At 43.3% G+C, this 22,830-nt stretch overlaps 1 protein-coding gene across 1 annotated transcript in view; it reads right to left on the reverse strand.

Moving 5' to 3' along the window:
• CCNYL1 (cyclin Y like 1) overlaps nucleotides 1-22,830 on the reverse strand; it is a 121,460-nt gene that overhangs the window by 50,022 nt on the left and 48,608 nt on the right. Inside the window, exons 2-4 of the mRNA XM_077448493.1 lie at nucleotides 20,742-20,816; nucleotides 10,956-10,990; nucleotides 1,937-2,037 (exon numbers count right to left, since the gene is read on the reverse strand). Coding sequence (XP_077304619.1) covers nucleotides 1,937-2,037; nucleotides 10,956-10,990; nucleotides 20,742-20,816 — 211 coding nt within the window. The remainder of the gene's footprint in view (nucleotides 1-1,936; nucleotides 2,038-10,955; nucleotides 10,991-20,741; nucleotides 20,817-22,830) is intronic.

Here is a 22,830-nt window from a genome sequence, read left to right on the forward strand (position 1 = left end):
AAAAAAAAAAAAAAAAAAAAAAAAAAAAAAAAAAGTCACTTTTAACCACTTCAGCCCCAAAAGATTTGAAACCTTTCTGACCAGAGCATTTTTTACAATTTGGAACTGCGTTGTTTTAACTGACAAATGCGGTTGTGCAATTTTAATGAGTGGCCACCTTTCTTTTTAAACTCTCTTCCGTGAAAAAGTTGCACAGCTGCACTAGATTCTGAGTGCTCTGGTTTTAGTAAACCAACCCCAGTGAACACCAGATGACATGGCTCCCCAAATCATCGCTGACTGTGGAAACTTCACACTGGACCTCATGCAACTTGGATTCTGCGTCTCTCCACTCTTCATCCAGACGCTGGGATCCAAACGAAATGTAAAATTATTAGATTGTAAGCTCTTCTGAGCAGGGCCCTCTCAATCCTCTTGTATTTTATTATATTGTAACTGTATTGTCTTTTTATATTTTAGTGCTGTGCAAATTGCTGGCGCTATATAAACCCTGAATAATAATAATTTACTTTCATCTGAAAAGAGTACTTTGGACCACTGAGCAACAGTCCAGCCCTTTCTCCTTTAGGTAATAGAAGCATTAGCAGATTTTAATACAGTAGCAAATTAAAGTTGAACTCCAATATTTTATAAAACAGTTACTTTTTTTCTTTTGGGATAAAGGTTTTACATAAATAAAAGGCCTGTAATTTTAGACAGTTTTCGTGTTAAACAGCCTTGCTCATCCCTGAAACTGCAAAAGGTTTTCTGTTGAAAAACAAACTTACTGGCTGGATTACCAGCTGTAATTAGAACAAAGCCAAACTGAAAAAAAAAAAAAAAAAAAAAAAAAACACAACACACACAAAACACAGAAAAACAGGATTTTTTGTACTCGCCTTAAAATCCTTTTCTCTGTAATTCACTGACTGACAGCACACACCCCTCCTTTTTTCTATGTTATACTGCTTGTTGATGTACTGAAGCTGCTAGCAGCAGGAGGAGGGTTGATGGCACCGGGCCCGCCCCCCTGGGGCTGGATTAAAGTTCTGTGTATTGTGTAACAATTTTGCCTAGTTTCTCCTAATGGTAGGCTATACAACCCCTTTAGTTACAGAGAGGAGCTGTGTCAGTCGGTGAATATAAGAGAAAAAAACCTATTATAGCATTCACGTCTAGGAATTTGTAAGACTGCCCAACCTGCACTCCCCCCCGACAGCAAATGAGGCATCTTTTCCCAGTACCCACTGTCACCATTTAAAAACCGCTCAGCCCTGCAGGGCTCTACCCACATAGCTAGGTCACTCATTCTGTCAGACACTGCAGCAGTTGAACTGTAGCTCTTAACTACGAGAGCACTGATCAGCACTCTCGTAGATCATGGATTCTTTATGTACCCTTTGCAGGAGGTACAGGGCAAACAGCTGATGAAAATCTACAAGCCTGGCAATGGGACCAGTGATCTGCTGACTGCGGGTTAAAATTCTTAAAGGTTAAAGTGTAAAAAAAAAAAAAAAAAAAAAATGATATATTTTTTTCACATGTACTTTTGTTTTGTAAAGGTGAGCTCATCCTTTAAGCCCAATACACACTGCAAGTTATTTTTCTCATTCAACCCAGCAAGTTTAACAGAAAAAACAAAACAAAATGACAGATCACCATACCAATACAAATTATGTTAGTGCAGCGATCTCCTTTGCTGTGTTATTCTAATGGTACCTAAATTCTACAACCGCACTGCAGATTGCAGGCTTATATCAACTTTTACTTTGCTCTGAATGGAGATGAAGGCAAAATGGCAATGGCACATTGCCAAACTCCTATGTTTATGCAGTCTACAAATATTATCCACATTTTAAACACAGTATGACAAAATAAAACAAATAGGGTTAAAACAATCACAGGCATTCCTGGCAGCAGCAATAAAGCAGTATAATGAAATCCAAGGTATACACACCATTTAATTGTGCTTCTGAGGTTAGGCTGACTGACTGTGCTGTCATCTAGGAATATTGTGGAACATGAGCTATACTTCTTTGTAAGCTGCCCGGGAGAGACCTAGTAAGATTTGGTAAAACAGATAAATACATTTAAAGAACTGTCTACACCAAATAATTTATAGCTATGATCTATTTTTCTTAATATGCAGTTTTTGGTTGAATCAATCTCCTGACAATGTAAAAATATTAGAATTAGACCAACTTTGGAACTGTAGTGCAGTTATGTAAGGGTTTGTGGAACATGGGCTATAGGAGAGAATGCCAGAAGAGCAAGTTTCTCTGGAGACTTCAGAAGACAACTTTTCTTAATCAAAGTAGAAAAAAAAAAAAAAAAATCTGCGAAATTTGTGAAACCTTGCAAGATAATAAACTTACCCTAGACTATAAAAGCAGATACCTCCAATGTACCTAATGGTGCAGAATTATTATTACATGCTGAAGATAGAAGCACCCCATGATTCAGGTAAGGGAGGGGTGTCATGTTTGGCGACGTTTTAGGTGACCCTGCTTTATGCTAAACCTTATAAAGTGGACTTCACCTTTAAAGTGATCTTACATTGCACTGCTTCATATGATCAGCAGATGGCACCAGAGCACTGAGTGCAGAAAACACACAATAAAAAAACAAAGGGATAAGTAAAAAGAGGAGCAAGGCAGCAGTCTTCTAGTCTTAGAGGCTGCAATAATTACTAGAAATAAAAAAAGCCTGGCTAAATAATTGCAAAATATAGAAAAACAAAACTAACATATCCCATTACTTAGATTAGCAAACATGATTAGACCAGCCTTTTTACCTTGATGAACCCTTTAAATAAAAAACTTCATGAAAATCTGAAATCTTTTTTGATCTACAGCTCATGGTATGTTAATGCATAAATACAGTTAAAGCGGTAGTAAACCCGCACATTTTTTTTTTTTTTTTTTTTTAAACCTGCAAAGCAAAAGGCATAATGAGCTAGTATGCACCGCATACTAGCTCATTATGAAATACTTACCTTAGAACGAGGCCCCGACATCTGGCCCGATCCATGTCGAGGGAGCTGACATACTACCTCGGCGTTTCTTCCGGGTATTGCGGCTCCGGCGCTGTGAGTGGCCGGAGCCGCGATATCGTCACTCCTGGGAGATTTCAGTCCGGCCGCTCCCGGATTTTGACGGCGAGAAACCCCTTGTTCGCATGCGCCGCTGCAGTCAGCGGCGCATACCGAGGGGAATATCTCCTAAACCATACAGGTTTAGGAGATTTTTTTTTTTACCTACAGGTAAGCCTTATTATAGGCTTTCCTGTAGGTAAAAGTTAAAAATGTGGGTATACAACCACTTTAAAAAAGAACATTTGCACTGGTGTAAAGTGGAAAAAAATTGCTTTAAAATGGTCCCAAAAATGTGTCAAAATTTTTTCCCCGCATGTATGCTAAATGCATTTTTTAAGCATACAAATGCATCCAACACAACTAAAAAAATGCTTTTGGTCTCTGACTGGGCCCCAGTAAGGGAAAAATAAGTCAGGGGAATGGTCTGATGGAACTTGCCATGTTCTGCTAAAAACTAATGATTGGAAAAGTGAGACTCAGATGTTACAGTCCAGTTGCACTGCTGGATGTTAACAGGGAACAGCTGAACCCTGCAGAACCGAAGCACCCATGACCAGCACTATAGCCACAAACTACCTTGAGAAATCCCATTTCTAGCAGTTCCCCTGATCATTATCAGGGGAACGCAGAGTGTCTAGGACACTCTTTAGAATTTCCGATGTACTTCCATCGACACATTTGGTGCAGGGCAACAGATTCATATACCTGTTGTAGCCAGTGCGACAGCATACTATGGCTAGTGTCCATACTCTGCCCCCAGTGCAACCGTGCTTCCTCTCTGTCACTGCACCTATCAGACAGCACAGCCCCAAGGAGTTTGTACTGCGGGGCCGAGCCTGATGGGTATTCAAACAGTAGTTCCTCATCAGATCTGATCCCCTTGTGATTTTGGATAGCAGATAGTGGGCGGATCCTTAGCAGAAAGACAGCCTGCAGTTGACTAAATAATCTGCTATTACAAGGTGAAAGAATATCTGATTGGGAATGATTGCATTAGCTTCCGACCACTGTGTGCTGTAAAGCCAAGAGCATCCTCAACAATTGACCGGGATTGCACTGCATACATGTGAAGGCACTCTGCCTGTTTCATGACAGCAAATTAGAGTATGTCTCAATTACCTCCAGTTTCATTAGTTACCAACTGGGAGGTAAATCATTTTTTTTAATTTGGTACATTAACAGTACCACTTTTTTCTACCTGAATCTGCTGCACGTGTCAGTAAAGGTTACCAAAAATGGGCAGTAAGGGATATTTCAATTTTGCACAGGCCATTTTAAAAGGGCCACAGCGCCAGAAAACTTAGTAGTGCTTTACAGAATTCCCCCATATACTTCCTGCAAGGAGAGGACCTGTAAAATACAATTATGGAATTTAAATTTAATGTTGCATGACATTCATCTTACAGTGTTCAATATCTATATTTTCACTTCATTTTACTGCACACACTCAAATGTAACCCTCAGTTTTTGGGGGGAGGGGGGTGGGAGGAGGACACGCAAATAAAAACTAAATTTCAAGTGAGGTGGGAAAAAAAAAAAAAACAATACCCATAACTGTCATAAGTCACTGGTTTAAAAGGATAACTCCACTTTGGTGATGGGGGGGGGGGGGGGGGGGGGGAGGATAGCTGCGACACATTGTAATTGATTATAGTTAGGATTCTTTTTCAGTTTGTAGCACTGCACTTTTCTGTAAAATGCAATATGGAAGCCTGGAGACGTTCTGTACACAAAATGTGTAATTGTACAATTAGCTTAAGGATTTTCCCAGAAGTCTGCACCAAGATATATCTCAGATTTTGGGCATCTCCAACAAAAATGTCTCATTGACGACATACTATAAAAAAGGGAAATAGCATCTAAAAAAGGATGCAGACCCTACCACTTTCCTCATTAGAGCCCTGCAAGTACAGCATCTGATTGATAATTATAAAATCACTCCTATAAGCTGCACATGGACAGACAATAAAAAAGGTAGGAATCTGCAACAAAGTTTGTTGCAATATACACAGATCAACCAAAGGGGAATGTTACTCTTTAAGGCTCGGTTCACACAGTACGCGGCACGACTTGCAGCGCCGCGACCTCAGCGGCGACTTGCAAAACGACTTCTGTATAGAAGTCAATGCAAGTCGCCCGAAGTCGCCGCAAAAGTAGTACAGGAACCTTTTTCCTAAGTCGGAGCGACTTGAGTCACTCCTATTAGAACGGTTCCGTAGTACAGAACGGGGAGCGACTTGTCAGGCGGCGAAGTCACCTGGACAAGTCGCCCCTGTGTGAACCGAGCCTAAATGCCTTCACAGCTTAATATAGAGTTCACTGCAAATCTAGGCAAAAAAATATTTCACACAAAATAACTAAAACCAATATCCATTTTGCATATTTACCAATTGTTCTTTAAGTTTGAATTTCAAGTGGCGACATATACAAGTGCATCTCAAAATTGGAATATTAAAAGTAAAATTTATTTCAGTAAAATTCAAATCAAAAAGCAAAACTCATATTTTATTTAGATGCGTTACATACAGAGCGATATTGAGGATTATTGCTTAGGCCCCTTTCACACTTCAAGTCACGCAGACTTCAAAGTAGTTCCTGTACTACTATGGTCCGACTTTCATGCGAGTCGAGGCCCCCTTAGACCTCAAGTTTACACAAGCATTCCCTGAAATTGTGTCAAAATCGTGGCAAAAAATCGCAAGACTTTCTTTTAAATCATGGCAAATGTGTGGAAGGGGCCTTACAGCTGGTGAAAACCCAAAATTAAGTTTATCAGAAAATTAGATTACACAAGACCAATAAAAAGAAAGGACTTAATAGAGATGTTTGCTTACTGAAAAGTATGTCCATGTACCGTATAGTACGCACTCAATACTTGGTCACAGCTCCTTTTGCATACATTACTGCATCAATGCGGCATGGCATGGAGGCGATCAGCCTGTGGCACTGCTGAGGTCTTCTGGATGCTCAGGTTGCTTTGATAGTGGCCTTCAGTTCATCTCCATTGTTGGGTCTGGTGTCTTATTTTTCTTGATAAAACCCCCACAGATACTCGATAGGGTTTAGGTCAGGCGAATTTGCTGTGCAAGCAAGCACAGCGATACCATGATTATTATACCAGGTATTTGTACTTTTGGCAGTGTGGGCTGGTGACAAGTCCTGCTGGAAAATGAAATCAGCATCTTCATAAAGTTTTGGACTTGATAAAACACAGTGGACCAACACCAGACATGGCTACCCAAATCATTACTGACTGGAAACTTCACACTGGACCTCATACAACTTGTGATTCTGTGCCTCTCCACTCTTCCTCCAGACTCTGGGACCTTGATTTCCAAATGAAATGCAACATTTTCCACAGTCAATATGCTTTATGTTGTCATGTCATCTGCTGGCGTTGGTTCACTTGTTTTGTCCAGTCCAAAGTCAGCACAGCCCTCTTTCCCAGGAAATTCTAGAGCACTTCATGCTTCCCTCTGCTGACCAGATTTATGCAGATGACGATTTAATTTCCAGCAGGGCTTGGCACCATGCCAACACTGCCAAAAACAGTACATGGTTTAATTATCACGGTGTCGCTGTGCTCGATTGGCCAGCAAATTCGCCCAACCTAAAACCCACAGAGAATCTGGGAGGTATTGTCAAGAGGAAGAAGAGACAAAACGAGCCAGATGAGCTGAATGACACTATCAAAAGAAACCTGGGCTTCCATCACACAGGGCTCACAGGCTGATCGCCTCCATGTCACTCCGCATTGATTCAGTAAATTCATGCAAAAGGAGCTCGACCAAGTATTGAGTGCATACTATACATGGACATACTTTTCAGTAAACCAACATTTCTGTATTAAAAACACTTTATGGTCTTATGTAGTATTAAAATTTTCGAAGATACTGAATTTTGGGTTTTCACCGATTATGGCTGTAAGCCATAATGATCAAAATTAAAAGAAATAAATGCTTGAAATATATCACTAACGCGTCTATATAAAATCTATGAGTGACTTTTTGAAATGACTGAAATTCACTTTTTGATATTCTAGTTTAATGAGATGCACCTGTAGTTGTAAGACAGATAAGAACACAGGATCAGCAACGTATGCATTCCAATTGTAAAAATTGTGATGACAACATAAAAAGGAGAAAAATGCCTAGTGGCCAAGTAACATAGGAAAGCATACAAATAAAACTTTCAAGTAATAGTAGTCGGAGAGAAGGTAGACAATAGGTCAGGTAACAGGTGTTGATTGTCTTCGAGAATAGGGTGAATATAAAGTAATAAATCAGATGATGTTCTTATGCAGCATAAAGGGTGCATTAGCCAGAGCCATGCCAACTGGAACTTTGAGCAGCAATTATTTGTAATTGCACATATACAGTCATAGGTACATTTCAGATCATCAATAACTTCTGCAATATCCGGTGGTGAGGTGACATTCCATTTGTTGTTGAATTTAGCAGCCAATAGTATATGTAAGGTATTGGTTCTGGATTAAGCAAGTATTTGTTTAATGTGGTTGTAAACCCTTACAGACCACTTTGACCTACAGGTAAGCCTAGATTAAGGCTTACCTGTAGGTCAGAGAAATATCTCCTAAAGCTACACGGTTTAGGAGATATTTGCAAATGACAGGCCCCACTGTCTATGGCGCGCAGGCGCACTAAGCATGCCACTGCTAATGGCAATCATGCCATTAGTCGCTGTTCCCGTGCACAGGGGTGACGTTATCGCGGCTGCGGCCAGAGCCGCGATACCCAAAAGTCACTCCGGGTATCATGGCGGTGTCTGAGGACAACGAGGGTCGCTTCGGGGGCTTCCATCTCAGGTAAGTTATTCATAATGAGCTAGTATGCCCCTTCATGTAAGCTTATGTGCCCATACACAGGCATTTAGAGAAGCCAAAAAAGTTAGGGAGAGGAAATCCCTCTAGGCCTCCCAAGTCCCTAGAACTAGTGTCCCCATTGGAAGATTTCTCCACTTTTCTGGGGACAAACCAAAATTTGGGATTTTTTTTTCCTCTCACTTTCGATAATGGTTTAGGATTTATGATAATGTTAAACATGACATACAGTGGGGCAAAAAAAAGTATTTAGTCAGCCACCAATTGTGAAAGTTCTCCCACTTAAAGAGATGAGAGAGGCCTGTTATTGTCATCATAGGTATATCAACTATGAGAGACAAAATGTGGAAACAAATCCAGACAATCACATTGTCTAATTTTTCAAAGAATTTATTAGCAAATTATGGTGGAATATAAGTATTTGGTCACCTACAAACAAGCAAGATTTCTGGCTCTCACAGACCTGTATCTTCTTCTTTAAGAGGCTCCTCTGGCCTCCACTCATTACCTGTATTAATGGCATCTGTTTGAGGTTGTGGACAGATGTCTTTTTATACTGATAACAAGTTCAAACAATCACACTCCAAACTCCACTATGGTGAAGACCAAAGAGCTGTTGAAGGACACCAGAACAAAATTGCAGACCTGCACCAGGCTGGGAAGACAATCTGCAATAGACAAGCAGCTTGATTTGAAGAAATCAACTGTGGGAGCAATAATTAGAAAACCGAAGACATACAAGACCACTGATAATCTCCCTTTATCTGGGGCTCCATGCAAGATCTCACCCCGTGGGGTCAAAATTATCAGAAGAATGGTGAGCAAAAATCCCAGAACCACATGGGGGGGAACTAGTGAATGACCTGCCGAGAGCTGTGACCAACATAACAAAGGCTACCATCAGTAACACTACGCCACCAGGGACTCAGATCCTGCAGCGCCAGACGTGTCCCCCTGTTTAAGCCAGTACATGTCCAGGCCCATCCAAGGTTTGCTAGAGAGCATTTGGATGATCCAGAAGAGGATTGGGAGAATGTCATATGGTCAGATGAAACCAAAGTAGAACCGTTTGGTAGAAACACAACTCACCGTGTTTGGAGGTGAGAGAATGCCGAGTTGCAACCAAAGAACGCCATACCTACTGTGAAGCATGGAGGTGGCAAAATCAAGCTTTGGGGCTGTTTCTCTGCAAAGGGAACAGGACGACTGATCTGTGTACATGAAAGAATGAATGGGGCCATGTATCATGAGATTTTGAGTGCAAACCCCCCTCCCCATCAGCAAGGGCATTGAAGATGAGCCATGGCTGGGTCTTTCAGCATGACAATGATCCCAAACACACCGCCCAGGCAACGAAAGAGTGGCTTCAGAAGAAGCATTTCAAGGTCCTGGAGTGGGCTAGCCAGTCTCCAGATCTCAACCCCATAGAAAAACCTTTGGCGGGAGTTGAAAGTCCGTGTTGCCCAGCGACAGGCACAAAACAACACTGTTCTAGAGGAGATCTGCATGGAGGAATGGGCCAACATACCAGCAACAGTGTGTGACAACCTTGTGATGACTTACAGAAAACCATTTGACCTCTGTCATTGCCAACAAAGGATATATAACAAAGTATTCAGATGAACTTTTGCTATTGACAAAATACTTATTTTCCACCATAATTTGCAAAAAAATTCTTTCAAAAAAATTAGACAATGTGATTGTCTGGATTTGTTTGCACATTTTGGTCTCTCATAGTTAAGGTATACCTATGATGACAATTACATGCCTCTTATCTTTTTAAGACAGAGAACTAGCACAATTGGTGGCTGACTAAATACTTTTTGCTCCACTGTATAGAGGGTGAAACAGCCCCAACAAGGACACAGAAAGCATTAAAAACCTAATCGTTATTCTAACTCCTCTTCAAATTTGTGTACTCACTTTTCTGAGATACTGTATACTTTAAACTTACCCTATGTGATAATTGACCTATTTGGCTGGTGTGGCATTTTTTAGTGTGAGCACCAAGTTTTAAAACTCCTCATGTATGCCTTACGTGCACTGCACAGTGTATAGCGGTCAATATCTGGTCAATCATGATTAGCAGGAAAACAATAAGTGGTTTTGAGCCACAAAAAAGTTGATGGCTGTATTCTGGAAATTAGAGCAAAAAAAAACAAAAAAACAAAAAAAACACAAAGGCTCCGTGTGATGTGAAGATCCAAGTATGAGCTCACCTATCCAGATGGGTTCTGCTTCTCTCCTTCATGTGTTGGCTGGCAGGTGCTGTTTTGCATAGTACCATCAATGCTCATAAGATTGCATGGCCACACTGTGCAAAATAAACTGCACAGTAAAGGCAAGTATATATATATTTTTTTTATAACAAAAAAGGAAGGTTTACAAATCACTTTAAAAACATGCAACTTTGCAAATTATCCCAACCAGTAAAATCAATGTGGGCAGTTGAAACTCTAGTCTGGCAGGGACAAGAAAAACACTGAAGATGCAGGGGTGGGTGGGACCTTTTAAACTTCTCTATGCACTTCCTGTACCATTCAGTTGGGAGAAGCAGCTTCTCAGTTGACTGTCATGAAAGAGGTAGAACCCAACTGTATGGCTACCACGTGAGCAAAATAGAGAAAAATTCCTATGAAGGCACCTATTCTGGTGACAGCAATGGGTGGGAAATTTTCCTCATCTTGCGGTGGGTTACATTAGCGTCTTATTGCATTTCTGGGGCAAAAAGTGCAGGAAATGTGTGGGGACACAAAATGCACAGCAATAAAAAAAAAAAAAAAAAAAAAAACACTGGTAACTCATCTCACGTCACCCAAATCTAAAACAAAGTGCAGCTCTTTAACTAGCCTGAATTTGTTCACTCGTAGAAGAGTAGACGTATGTTGTATAGCAAAATTAGAGTTTACCTTTTAAGTTTACAGTATACTACTAGGAACATTGTGACAGTTATTTACAATTCTGGTTTAAAAGAAAAGAAAAAAAAAAAAAAAAAAACACATCACTAATGTCACAATAAATCAAAAGATTGCTATAACTTACATGATTTATATGGTTACTCTTCCTCTTTTCTCTCACTGTAAAAAAATAAAAATAAGTAAATACAAGATTAGTAAATGTTCAACACATCCAGCATATGTACCACCTGTGAACCCTTTGCGCTGTGTTCTAAATGCATTTAAGAAAGTTTAAAACATTAATCACAGGTATCCCAACTGGCTCTTACTCATTACTACAGCTTCAGCACTTTCTGAGCGTCTGACTTGCAACAAGCATTCAGATGAAGAGTTCATTCTGAATGTTTGTTCCAGGTCAGTGACTCAAAGGACTGAAGTCAGGGACAGCTAGCCAACTAGTATTCTTAGGATTGGAGGTTAGCAATTGCAGCTCCCATATTTCCTTCACTTGCCATCCAGTGACTACTTAAACAACCGGATTCCTCACTACTGTGGGCATATTAAAACCTCTTCCCTCTCTTGCTGTTCGTGCAACTCAGCAGATCGCAGAGCAGAGTACAAGGACAATGAAGTGGTCCTGTACCAGGTGATTGCTGTAAACAAATCACATTTGTAACAAAGGTTGCAGCATGTTGCAACCATACTGTACTGGGGATGTTAGATATCAGGGACGCTGGCTTTTGGATGACACTGTATGCCATTGCAGCCAGTATCCCTGATCACTAGCCACATGCATGGCGTCAACATACCAGTGCAGCCGACCAGTGTCCTTGGTTGTCACCACAGCAGTAGTGTTACAATACCAGTGCAGCGAGCAAGTGTGTTCCTGATCACTGCTACACCAGCCCCAGTATCCTCAGAGCAGTTTAAGTCAGCAACAGTGTACCTAATCATGGCCTCAAAAAAGTGTCAGTGCTTCTAGACCAGGACAGCCATCAAACAGTGTTCCTGACCACACCCCACCAGTGTCACCATAGACTGGGGTTGGCAACCCGTCGATCGCCTGCAGGTGACATGCGGCTCGTGAACAGGTTCCTGCGCCACCGACCTCTGCCTTCTAAGTGCCGGTCCTTGCCTTTCCTCCCAGCACCCTCTACTGCGCCATCTCATCCCTGGTCTCTTACGGCCATCAAGGGTGTCCCCAATAGCTGCTACATCAGTACAGCGTCAACGCGGCTAAAGCAGCCAGTAAACAGTGTTCCTGATCACCGCCCCACCAACGCAGTGTTGCTTCTGTGTGCTGCCTGTACAGACCCCGGCATATTTATTGACCAGGTTTCTGGCTGCTGCCTAGGCCGACCCTTTTGCCCATTTATAGGCCAAGTCTCTGCCTGCTGCCTGAACTACCTGACAGACACCAGTCTCAGCTATCCTCTGCAGACAATTGCCTGGGGGCAGCCACATATCAATAGGCTAGGCTTTCTGGTCTTCTAGGTATATAGACTGCTACTGATAATGCCAAACCAAGCTAAACTTCCTGACCAGAGGGCGAGCATTACAGTAGGGTTTTCTAATCTGTTGATTGATTTTTTTGTGATACATAAGATACATTTACTGGTAAATAATCAGTCCAATCATTAAAGTCTGACACGTGTGGTATCAGAATGTGTTCTGGGGTGAAAATCGAAGTATGCTCGCGCTGTGTCTCAAAATATCTTATTAAACTGACAACTGTTGAAAAAAAAAAAAAAAAAAACACTTCCAAGAATTTCCAAGAATCTTCCATGAAAGCTACTTGAGGGATAATTGGCCTTCCACAGGAAACGCAAACAAGAAAAATAAAATAAAAATTAAAAAGCCCCTCCCTCCCCCATGCAAGTGAAGAACCTTCACCAATGTACACAAGGTAAATTTGTAGGTAAAAAAAAAACGCAACAGTTTCTAAGCGCCATCACTTTAAACTAAAAATATCTGGGTTGGAAAATTGACGTCATCCTGGAAGATTCTTGGAAATACCATTACCGGTATTCCCAAATCATCTCCCAGGACAGGCACCTTGGGGGGTGGACTAATGCCTGCAACACCTTCCATCTGAAAAACAGGTCCTGTTCGAACATTTTCAAACAGCAGTGAGAACTTCCCAAAAGCATGGCTTGAGGCACATACCAGATTTCCACCCACGAAGCACCTGCTTTCTTTGCTCCTGTGGTCAAACCTTGAGTAGTGAGATTAATTCTAGCAGGTAGTAATTGGCCAGAACTGAAGAATGCTGAAATAGCAGCATCTCTAATCCATCAGACCTCTGCAATCTAGGGAGGCACTGAGCCCTAGATGGGGCCACTATATAAAAAATGGAAAGATTTTTGTCAATTTAATTTCCAGAACATACAAGGGCCACTACCTGCACCTTAAAGCTACTGGGCAGCAAACCATTTTAAACTTCTTCCTGGAGGAAATCCAGAAGTGTGGGGTGGAATATGAATGTATGCAAAATTTTTTGCCAAGAATTAAAATGTCTTTTAGTGTAGTTTCCTGGTCTTCATGTTACATCAAAAAAGCAGAAAGGTGCTAATCCCACTTTGGGAATATCATCTTTTCTTGAGAACCCTCCTCTCAGCCTCCAGGTGATCAGAAAGAAAAGCAGATAATCGAGATTGAGAATCACAAGTCCTTTTGAGAATAAATCCAGACATTCAGGAAGAGCCAACTGCCAGAGGCTTCGGAGCGGAGATACAGTTCCTTTTTGGATTCATGGGGCTATAAAAATTACTTCTGCTTGGGCCTGGGTGATCCTTATGCCGCGTACACACGTAGCCGACTAACCGACGGACTTAGTCTGGCGGACTTCCCGCCAGACTGTCCGTCCGACTTTCCGAACGGGCTACTTGCCCACACACGGCACTTTTTCAGCGGACTAATGCGGCGTACTAAGTCCGCCGTACTATCCGCCCTACTTTTGAAATGAACGGACTCTCCCACACACGCGGAGGAAAGTCCGCTCACTTCGAGCGGGTCTCCAGGTAGGCGGGACCCGCGAAGGAGACGTCGCTGGCCTCGCCACCTGGTATGGACTTAGAAACCCCAACGCCGAAAAAAAATCTGGGTTCCCCCCAGGTCCACATCAGACCCTTGTCCGAGCACGCTACCCGGCCGGCCAGGAAATGGGGGGGGGGGGGGGGGGACGAGCGAGCGCCCCCCCCCCCTCCTAAGAAGTACCATGCCGCGTGCCCTCAACATGGGGAAGTGCCTTGGGGAAGGGGGGGCCGCGCTGCCCCCCCACCCCAAAGCACCTTGTCCCCATGTTGATGAGGACAAGGGCCTCTTCCCAACAACCCTGGCCGTTGGTTATCGGGGTCTGCGGGCGGGGGGGCTTATCGGAATCCGGGAGCCCCCTATAATAAGGGGGCCCCGGATACCGGCCCCACACCCTATGTGAATGAGTATGGGGTACAATGCACCCCTACCCATTCACCTGTGAAAAAAAAAAAGAAGTAAAAAACACAGGGTAAAAAATAGTTTATTGCACAGCTCCGGGGGGTCTTCTCGCCGGACTACTCCGCTATCTTCTGCTAGCTCTTTTGCTAGCGGAGGAGCCCGGCTTTCTTCCTCGCCGCTGGCCTCTTCTTCCTCCTTCGGGGGTGTTGTCCCCCTCTTCGGTTCTTCTGCCGGGCCACCGCGCCTTCTTATAGCTCTTTTACAGGCGGTGGCCCGGTCTTCTGTCGCCCCCGTCGTCGTCGCCTTCTGTTCTTTTCTTCTCTTCAGATGTTGTCTCTTCGCTCCCTCCGGTCACAATGACGGGGACCTATATGCGGACATCACCGGATGATGTCCCCGCCTATTATGATGTCACAGTCCCAGCATCCTCTGGGACTGTGACACCATAATGGGCGGGGACATCATCCGGTGATGTCCCTATATAAGTTGCTGTGCGTCACGTCGGAGCCATTGTGAGCGGAGGATGCGACGAGGCAACATCTGAAGAGAAGAAGAGAAGAACAGAAGGCGGCGGCGACAGAAGACCGGGCCACCGCCTGTAAAAGAGCTATAAGAAGGCGCGGTGGCCCGGCAGAAGAACCGAAGAGGGGGACGACCCCCGAAGTCGGAAGAAGAGGCCGGCGAGGAAGAAAGCAGGGCTCCTCCGCTAGCAAAAGAGCTAGCAGAAGATAGCGGAGGAGTCCAGCGAGAAGACCCCCGGAGCTGTGCAATAAAATATTTTATCTTGTGTGTTTTTTTTTTTACTTTATTTCACAGGTGAATGGGTAGGGGTACATTGTACCCCATACTCATTCACATAGGGTGGGGGGCCGGTATCCGGGGGCCCCCTTATTAAAGGGGGCTCCCGGATTCCGATAAGCCCCCCGCCCGCAGACCCCGACAACCAACAGCCAGGGTTGTCGGGAAGAGGCCCTTGTCCTCATCAACATGGGGGTGTGGGGGTTCCCCTTTAAGTCCATACCAGATGGCGGGGCCAGCAACATCTCCTTCGCGGGCCCCTCCTACCTGGAGACCCACTCGAAATGAGCTGACTTTTCTTCGGGCGAGAAAAGTCTGTTTATTTCAAAAGTACGGTGGACTGGCATACGCACGGCCGGATAGTTTGCCGAAATGCGAGTCCGGCGGGAAGATTGGAGTGCAAAACTACTTTCTAAGTCCGCCGTACTTTCGGGTCAAAAAAGTCTGCCGGAGGCTACACACGGGGGGATTGTCCGGCGGACTTGAGTTTGCTGGACTTTTACACCCGATTGTTTGATCGTGTGTACGCGGCATTACAATTACCTGGGATAGTAAAGATATTTGGGCCAAAAGATATCCCAATCTGAACCCCCTCACATACATTTTCAATCTACTTGCTTGCCTTTCACCTGAAATGCCACGTACACACTCAGATTTTCCGACGGAAAATGTTCGATGGGAGCTGTGTGTCAGAAATTCTGACCATGTGACCAATTTCCATTGAAATTTCCGACAAAATTTGAGATCTGGATCTCAAGTTTTTCTACAACAAAATCTGTTGTTGGAAATTATGAAGCACAAAGTTCTACGCATGCTCAGAATCGAGCAGAAGAGCCGCACTGGTTATTGAACTTAAATTTTCTCGGCTCGTCATATGTCACCGGGTTCTTGACGTTCGGAATTTCAGAACATTGTGTGACCATGAGTATGCAAGACAAGTTAGAGCCAACATCCGTCGGAAAAATCCTGTGGATTTTGTTGTCGGAATGTCCGATCGTGTGTACACGGCATAAGATGTACACTGACCATGTAGATTCATGTTGTCATTTGTTCTGTACAGTCTATAGTAGAATACATTTTCACATTCCAGTGTCAGATGTTTCTTTTAAACATAAGGCTGGACACAGCACTGCATAGGTTAATACATGACCTCTGTCTGTATGCTAAAGACTGACACCTCCTGTGAAGCAACTACATAACCCACAATCCCTGGGGCTTCAAGACTAATGTTGGTACAGGTTAAAGCTAAATGGTAAGAGAATATTAGATTGAAAGAAGATGGGTCTCTTGTTTTCTCCTTTTTAGATTTATACTACTGGATGCAGCATCAGTCCAAAATGTCATCTATTCCACAGCTCTTCAGCACTAAGAATTTAGCGACTGCAGATCTCTTGGTTTTCACAGCTCAGTGAGCTGTAGACTGTCAGTCACAGCTCTCTGCTCCTCTCCCTCGTTTATTGGAGCACTGAGCTGTGGAGGGCGCAGAGAGCCATCACAGGCTCTCAACAGCTCGCTGAGAGCTTTAGACTGGTGTCAGTCCAGGCACTGGTGGACCCAGACTTCCATTGTCGGGATGACACGGTGCCTGGACTGATATCCATGATGTCAACAGAAAGCAGACTTCAGTCCGCTCTCTGCTGAAAACGGGTCACAGGAGTACAAAACTAATTGCACTCCTGTGATCCATTGGAGAAGCCCAGCCAAACGAGCTTTGGCTAGACTTCTACTTTAAGTGCAGGTGAAAGCAATTAACAGAGCTTACCATGCCAGAAGAGAAGTGTACATGGGGGCCAAACGACTGTACCATTTTGCGTTGCTGCAATGAAACATCAGCAAAATGGACTAGGCTGCTGCATAATTTTTTCACTTTGAATTCAGCGCTCCGTAGGTTAATTCAATTCCATCAAACGATGTGGCATGCCTTCGTTCCCACCACATTACCCAGTCAATATCAGTATAGATATTCAGCACATTTTTCCCCCATTGAGATCTGTGCTTTTAAAGTGTTCCTTTAATATTTTTGAGGTGTGTGTGTGTGTATTAAAATTATAAAAATTACACTTTGCAACAATGTAAAGCAGCAAGTGTACAGCTTGTATAACTGTCAATTTGCCGTCCCCTCAAAACGCTCAACACAAAGCCATTAATGTCTGTCTAAACTGCTGGAAACAAAAGTTAGTATACCCCCGAGTGAAAATGTCCAAGTTGGGCCAAATTAGCATTTTTCCCTTTCCAAGTGTCATATGACTTGTTAGTGTTACAAGGTTTCAGGTGTGAATGGGGAGCATGTGTGTTAAATTTGGTGCCATCAGTCTCACTCTCATACTGGTCACTGGAAGTTCAACATGGCACTTCATGGCAAAGAACTCTGAGGATCTGAAAAGAATTGTTGCTCTACATCAAGATGGCCTAGGTTATAAGAAGACTGCCAAGATCCTGAAACCGAGCTGCAGCATGGTGGCCTAGGCTACACAGCGGTTTAACAGTACAGGTTCCACTCGGAAAAGATCTCGCCATGGTCGATCAAAGAAGTCGAGTGCACATGCTCAGCGTCATACCCAGAGGTTGTCTTGGGAAATAGACATATGAATGCTGCCAGCATTGCTGCAGGGGTTGAAGGGGTTGGGGGTCAGCCTGTCAGTGCTCAGACCATATGCCGCACACTGCAAACTGGTTGCATGGCTGTCATCCCAGAAAGAAGCCTCTTCTAAAGATGATGCACAAGAAAGCCTGCAGTTTGCTGAAGACATGCAGACTAAGGACATGGATTACTGGAACCATGTCCTGTGGTCTGATGAGACTAAGAAACCTATTTGGTTCAGATGGTGTCAAGCATGTGTGGTGGCAACCAGGTGAAGATTACAAAGACAAGTGTGTCTTGCCTACAGTCAAGCATGGTGGTGGGAGTGTCATGGTCTGGGGCTTCATTAATGCTGCCGACACTGGGGAACTACAGTTCATTGAGGGAACATTGAATGACATACTGAAGCAGAGCATGAGCCCCTTCCCTTCAGAAACTGGGCCACAGAGCAGTATCCCAACAGAACGACCCCAAAAACACACCTCCAAGATGACCACTGCCTTGCTAAAGAAGCTAAGGGTAAAGGTGATTGACTAGCCAAGCACGTCTCCAGACCTAAACCCTATTGAGCCTCTGTGGGGCATCCTCAAATAGAAGGAGCACAAGGTCTCTAAAACCCACTAGCTCCGCTATGTTGTTACTGAGTGGAAAAGCACTCCAATGGCAACCTGTGAAGCCCTGGTGAGCTCCATGCACAAGAGAGTTAAGGTAGAGCTGGAAAAGAATGGCAGCCACACAAACTATTGACACTGTGGGCCCAAATTGGTCATTTTCACTTAGGGGTGTACTCGCTTGTTGCCAGCGGTTTAGACATTAATGGCTGTGTGTAGAATTATTTTGAGGGGACAGCAAATTTGTTATATAAGCAGTACGCTCACTACTTTACATTGTAGCAAAGTGCAATTTCTTCAGTGTTGTCACATGAAAAAAATCATAAAATATTGAAAAAAATATGAGGGGTGTGCTCACTTTGGTGAGAGAGTATGTATGTATGTATGTATGTATGTATGTATGTATGTATGTATGTATGTATGTATGTATGTATGTATGTATGTATGTATGTATGTATGTATATATATATATATATATATATATATATATATATATATATATATATATACACACACACACACATACACATATATACATACATATACATACACACACACACAGTGGTCAGCATAAAATGAGTACCCCTTTTTAAGTCACTAATGCTCAAGAACTTAAAGTATGGGTATGGCCACCCCATCATACTTACCTAGGTGGATGCAGCATGGGTTCGATGCTGCATCTGTCCCCCAGCGTCTCTGCATAGAACCGATCAATTGAAATTCGCTATTGGCTCGGATTTTCACAGCTCTCTGAGCAGAGAGCTGTTCACCATCAATCAGCATCTCTCTGCTCTTCCTCGCACACTGGAGCGCTGAGCTGTGGAGGGGGGGGGGGGGGGCCATCTCAAACTCTCATCGGCTCACTGAGAGGCTGAGACTGGTGTCAGTCCCGGCACCTGGTAGATTCCAACTTCCATTATCACAATGACACGGTGTCTGGACTGATTCTTGTGAGCAAGATAGAAATCAGCAAGTTTACACAGCTTATCTAAAAGTAGCTGGGAAGAAAGCTTTATTTCTTGGGATAAGTGGACTTGCCTAATGGGATATGTAAACCACTTTTATTTGCTCCCTTTTGTGCCGTTAAAGTTCAATTGAACTCAAGCCAAAAAAATAAATAAAAAAAAAAAAAAAAAAAAAAAAAAGAAGAAGAAGAGGGCGGACACGATGTTCCAAAAGCTTCAACTGCCAAGTGTTCTAGCTTACTGTACCCTTTGTTGCTTTCCAGCACTGGTCAGAAATCAAAATAGGTTCTATGTGCACAGAGCATGCAAGCATTGCCAGTTTGTGAGCCGTAGTGTTAGTAAGGCAAGGTGGCATGTCAGGTCACTGAGTGTAGTAATTAGAGACCCCATAAAAAAAAAAAAAAAAAAAAAAAATTAAATGAACTACTTGCTTACTGGGCACTTAAACCCCCCTCCTGTCCAGTAGCTTCCGCTACTCCCTTCAATTTCTTCAGTTGCAGTTCTAAGTCAGCTGGGACTGCTGACATCACATTCAATATAGCGAAGTCAAGAAACAGACTAAGGCTTTAAGAGGTCTACACAAGGAAAGCTTTTACAAGTATATAACATGCACATACAATACGTCTAATAGGAAGAACTTTGTTAGAATGAATGGTATTAAGACAATACAGTCTGGCCCCTGAAAATATTTGTGGTAGTTTCTACCCACTTCAGACCCAGTAGATTTGGATGCTCAGTGACCAGTCCAATTTTTGTGATACAGCACTGCATTGCTTTAACTGACAACTGCATGGTTGTGCGATGTTGTACCCAAATAAAAAAAAAATGACGTCTTTTTTTTTCCCCCCCACAAATAGAGCTTTCTTTTGGTGGTATTTGATCACCTCTGCGTTTATTGTTTGCACTATAAAGAAAAGAGCGACAATTTTGAAAACACACCATCTTACTAGTAAGTATCCCAATTTTATTTAAATAAGCGTATATGGATTGGCTTTGCAAAGTTTATAGCGTCTATAAACTATAGGAAAGATTTATGGCATTTATATGGCGTTTTTATTATTGTTTTTTTACCAGTAATGGCAGTGATTTGTGTTTTTTTGCAGTATTTCGGCGAACACTTTTGACACATTTTTGGGAACATTGACATTTACACCTGAAACTGAAGCCTGCAACATCACAGCTGTCCCCACTTGCAGCGAGCGTCCATCTTCAGCCCTAGACATCGGTGAATGGCTTTATTGTAAATATCTCCTAAACTGTGGAGGTTTAGGAGATATATTTTCAGCACCTACAGGTAAGCCTTAATATAGGGTTACCTGTAGGTAAAAGTGGTTGGTTGTAGATGTACAACCACTTTAGGAAAATTGTGCTACTGGTAGGATTATGGATTAGGTGAGAATATAAAAATTAAAAAAAGCCTAAAAACAATAAAAAAATAAATAATAATAATAATAATGTAGCCACTATATCTAACAACTTGTAAACTGCAATATTACATTTCCGTCCTGGGTTTGGAAGAAAATAAAAATAAAAATCCTTACCATCAGTCTGAGACTTGCTGAGAAAAATTGTGCTAGCTCTTGGATGGTCAGATGGGTTAGACTCTGATGCAAGGTCTGAAACGAAAGACAAATATACATATCAGTCAAAAATATTTATTGTACGCAACAAAGTGCAAATTGTCAGCACACCTCAGTGTCAGCATGAATAAAACCCTGCAAACATGAACCCATTCACAAATTAGGAAGCCTTCGATGAATGGAAAGGGAAGAAAAAGCCATTCACATAGCAGCAGCATCTCCCGCCAAATCAGTGGGAGTACAGCACTGGAAAACTATGAATTTCAAATAAAAAGAGCAGTCCGTAAAGGTGGCATACATGTCTTAACTTAACCCATTGCAAGCCAGCACATTTTAAATAGCGACTTAATCGCTGATGGATTTTTTTTTTTCAACATCACTGAAAACGTTTTGTTATATTCGATTGTGAAAAATAAATAAATAATACACTGTACTGCACTAAAATCCCACAAAGAGTTACAGTCCTGTCCAGTTTACCTCCATGGTAACAGAACTCTAGCCTATTTTCTGAAGAGAAGGAGAGATGTGCTCGCTAGTATTAAAACACTAATGCCACGTACACAAGACCGGACTTTCACACACATGTACTAAAAGTCCATTCATTTTGAACGTGAGGTGGTACTAGAAAAGTCAATCTCGCTGCTTTTATATTGGCGAGATTGACACCTTGTGAGTCCGTCATTGTTATGGATTTTAAGGAGAACCCCTTATGCTGAAAAAAAACTGTGTGGGGGGTCCCTCCAAGGTCCATACCAGACCATTATCTGAGCATGCAGCCCAGCTGGTAAGGAAAGGGGGTGGGGAGGAGCAAGCGCCCCCCCCCCAAACCCTACCAGGCCGCATGACCTCAATATGGGGTGTAGGTGCTTTGGGGAAGGGGGCACCCTGCGGCCCCCCCCACCCCAAAGCACCTTGACCCCATGTTGATGAGGACAAGGGCCTCTTCCAGACAACCCTGGCCGTTGGTTGTCGGGGTGTGCATCACAATCCAGGAGCCCCCCACCCTATGTGAATACGTTTTCACCATTCACCTGCGGGAAAAAAAATAAAAATAAATAAAAAAAACACCACACACACACACACACACAAGACAGGTTTTTAAAGTAATTTATTAGGCAGCTCGGGGGTCTCCGACTCCTCTGCTCTCTCCGGCCATCTCTCCCAGGCTCCTCTACCATCTTCTGCCCTTTTGCTAGCGGTAGCCTGGTCTTTTCCGTCTTCTTCCCCGTTCTCTTCCGATTTTGACATGGCGCTCTCTCCCACTGTAATGCTGTGTGCGCTACGATTTACATAGGCATGGGGTGGGGTCACCGGGTGATGTCACCTGATGACCACGCCCCTTATGACAACACAGTCCCAACATGCAGAGCGGAGGAGCGGGAGAAAGAAGAATAAGGAGCAGCGAGGGAGAGAAGGCCAGAGAGCAGAGGAGTCGGAAGAGACCCCCGGAGCTGCCTAATTACTTTAAAAACCTGTCTAGTGTGCAACACTTTTTCCCACAGGTGAATGGGTAGGTGTACGATGTACCCCACACTTATTCACATAGGGTGGGAGGCTGGGATCTGGGGGGCCCGCAGACCCAGACAACCAACAACCAGGGTTGTCGGGAAGAGGCCCTTGTCCCCATGTTGAGGGCATGCGGCCTGGTAAGGTTCAGGAGGGGACCAGTTGGGCTGCGTGCTCAGATAAGGGTCTGGTATAGACTTTGGGGAGACCGCCACACTTTTTTGTTTTGTTTTTGTTTTTGAGCGGGAGGGGGCCCCCTTAAAATCCATACCAGACGTAATGGACATTGGTCGCCTCTCTCTCGCTGCAATAGGAAAAATGTTTTTCCTATTGCAGCGAGCGTGAGATGTACAGTACCCTGTAGCCGAGAACCAGCGCGAAACATCCTCGCGGGCAGGTGCTGTAGCTGCTCTTGCGTCGTATCTGGTCGGTCGGACCAGCATACAGACGAACGGGCTTCCAGGTAGGAACTGGGTACGGCGGGAAGATTTAACACATGTTCTATTTCTAGGTCCGTCTGATTATTTTTTTTTTTAAGTCAGAT

Source organism: Lithobates pipiens, unplaced genomic scaffold (genome assembly GCF_037356315.1).
Source record: "Lithobates pipiens isolate NorthernLeopardFrog02 unplaced genomic scaffold, aLitPip1_a1.2 Scaffold_22, whole genome shotgun sequence".
Classification (NCBI taxonomy): Eukaryota; Metazoa; Chordata; class Amphibia; order Anura; family Ranidae; genus Lithobates; species Lithobates pipiens.